The 1,609-nt window shown below is 58.9% G+C and overlaps 1 protein-coding gene across 1 annotated transcript in view; it reads right to left on the bottom strand.

Annotated features, from left to right (window-relative positions):
- LOC127750655 (dynein axonemal heavy chain 1-like) overlaps nucleotides 1-1,404 on the bottom strand; it is a 16,408-nt gene extending 15,004 nt beyond the window's left edge. The window contains exons 1-2 of the mRNA XM_052272858.1: nucleotides 1,155-1,404; nucleotides 654-909 (exon numbers count right to left, since the gene is read on the bottom strand). Of these exons, the coding sequence (XP_052128818.1) occupies nucleotides 654-909; nucleotides 1,155-1,393 (495 nt within the window). The 5' untranslated portion in view covers nucleotides 1,394-1,404. The remainder of the gene's footprint in view (nucleotides 1-653; nucleotides 910-1,154) is intronic.
- Between the last annotated feature and the right edge of the window lie 205 nt (nucleotides 1,405-1,609).

Below are 1,609 nucleotides of genomic sequence, written 5' to 3'. Positions count from 1 at the left end.
CTGGGGCGGGCCGGGGGCAAGCCGGGGCCGGCCTGCGGGGGCGCAGCGCGCGCGTGGCAGCTCGAGTAGATGGGGGAGACTGTAGGAGGACCCCTCTCTCCCTCTCCCTCTCCCCTTCCCACTCGCACCCAGGCCAGGCCCCCAGCGGGCAGAGGGCCGGCGAAGCGGCGGCGCGTGAACCGCGCGGGGCTTCCTGATGGCTCCCCGAGGGCAATCATCATGAGGCCCCTTACCGCCCCCAGCCCCCCACCCTCCCCCCTCGACGTTTAAACCCAGCCACTCGCCCTTACGCAAAGCCACGCCATCCACAGGACGACAACTCCCCTGTAAGCCCAGAGATTCCCTCCACTTGCTTGTAGTCGAGACAAAGTAAATACTATTAATTAACGTAGAACACCATTGACGTGGCGGCGAGAACCCTTGGAAAAAACAAGTATATCGAAATAACACTTTCATGTGTACTTTGGAAAGGGTATACATAAAGTAATGTGTAGAAGATAGGGACGGCCACACTTTGATAACACTTTTTGCATACGTTTTAAATACTTTTTGTATACTTTAAGTAAACTTTCAGTATACTTTTTGGACACTTTCGCTAGTCATATATATATATATTTGGGGACTTATTGATATGCATGAACTGTTCGACTTACCTTGTCGGCGAACGAAAAGAGTTCCTGAGCGGGGTCGGTGCCGGTGGACAGCACGAACACGAGCGGGATGGCGGCCGAGGCGTCCTTGAACATGGTCGCCACGTCCGTGGCCTGTGGCTCGACAAACCGCGGGCCGAGCATGCGGCTCAGCCAGTCCTGCAGCCCCTCAGTGAGCTTGTCCGGGCGCAGCGCGCGCAGCAGCAGCAGCCGCTGGAAGCCGTCTAGCCTAGACTGCCACGGTTCCGACAGCGGCTCCCTTGCGGCAGAAATGCGGAATAGCAGGTAGAACAAAAGGTCCCCGGCTTGTCGCTTTGTCATGTGAGGGAAGAGAAGGGTGCAAAGCGAGTCTCGGCAAAATTAGGAAAGTGTGTGTGTTCTCTGCCCGCTTTTCATCGCATTCCCTCAGCTATAGGATATACAGAAACTAAAGTTGACCTGGCACGAACGAAGCCCTCTGGAAGGAGGAACACTGGGCAAGGGGCAGGGTCAAACTTAACTTACCTGTGGGGCTGCGGCGAGTCGAAGATGGCCTTATAGCGGTCGATGTCCTTGGGCACGGACTCGGCGAACTCCCTAAGCCTCTCCAGCCTGCGCATGGCGAGCAGCTCCGCCCAGGCTCGCGCGGACAGCCAGGCGGGCGCCGGGTTGGCCTCGGCCTGAGCACAGCGAGGGAAATCCTTTACCGTCACGGCGCCACGCAGCGCGTGTGCTTCCGACGCGGAGGTTTTCGGCCGGCCCATGTATCACGTCAAAGGAACCTTCCCCACCGCCGCCCACCGCAGCGCCGCCGGGCGGCTTCGCGAATAGGAGCGCGCAGACCGTGCAGACACGGACAAGCTGGACGCGATCCGTGTACAAAGCAAGCCCACGCGAGTCCAACCACTTGCATGTTTTCTTAGTGGGACAGCGCACCCGCGCGAGAGAGACACGTAGACAGAGAGAGGAAGGGAGGGAGG

Source organism: Frankliniella occidentalis, unplaced genomic scaffold (genome assembly GCF_000697945.3).
Source record: "Frankliniella occidentalis isolate FOCC.00 unplaced genomic scaffold, Focc_3.1 Scaffold227, whole genome shotgun sequence".
NCBI classification, from domain to species: domain Eukaryota; kingdom Metazoa; phylum Arthropoda; class Insecta; order Thysanoptera; family Thripidae; genus Frankliniella; species Frankliniella occidentalis.
Note: the sequence above shows the minus strand (reverse complement) of the source record. Positions and strands in the feature narration are given on the sequence as shown.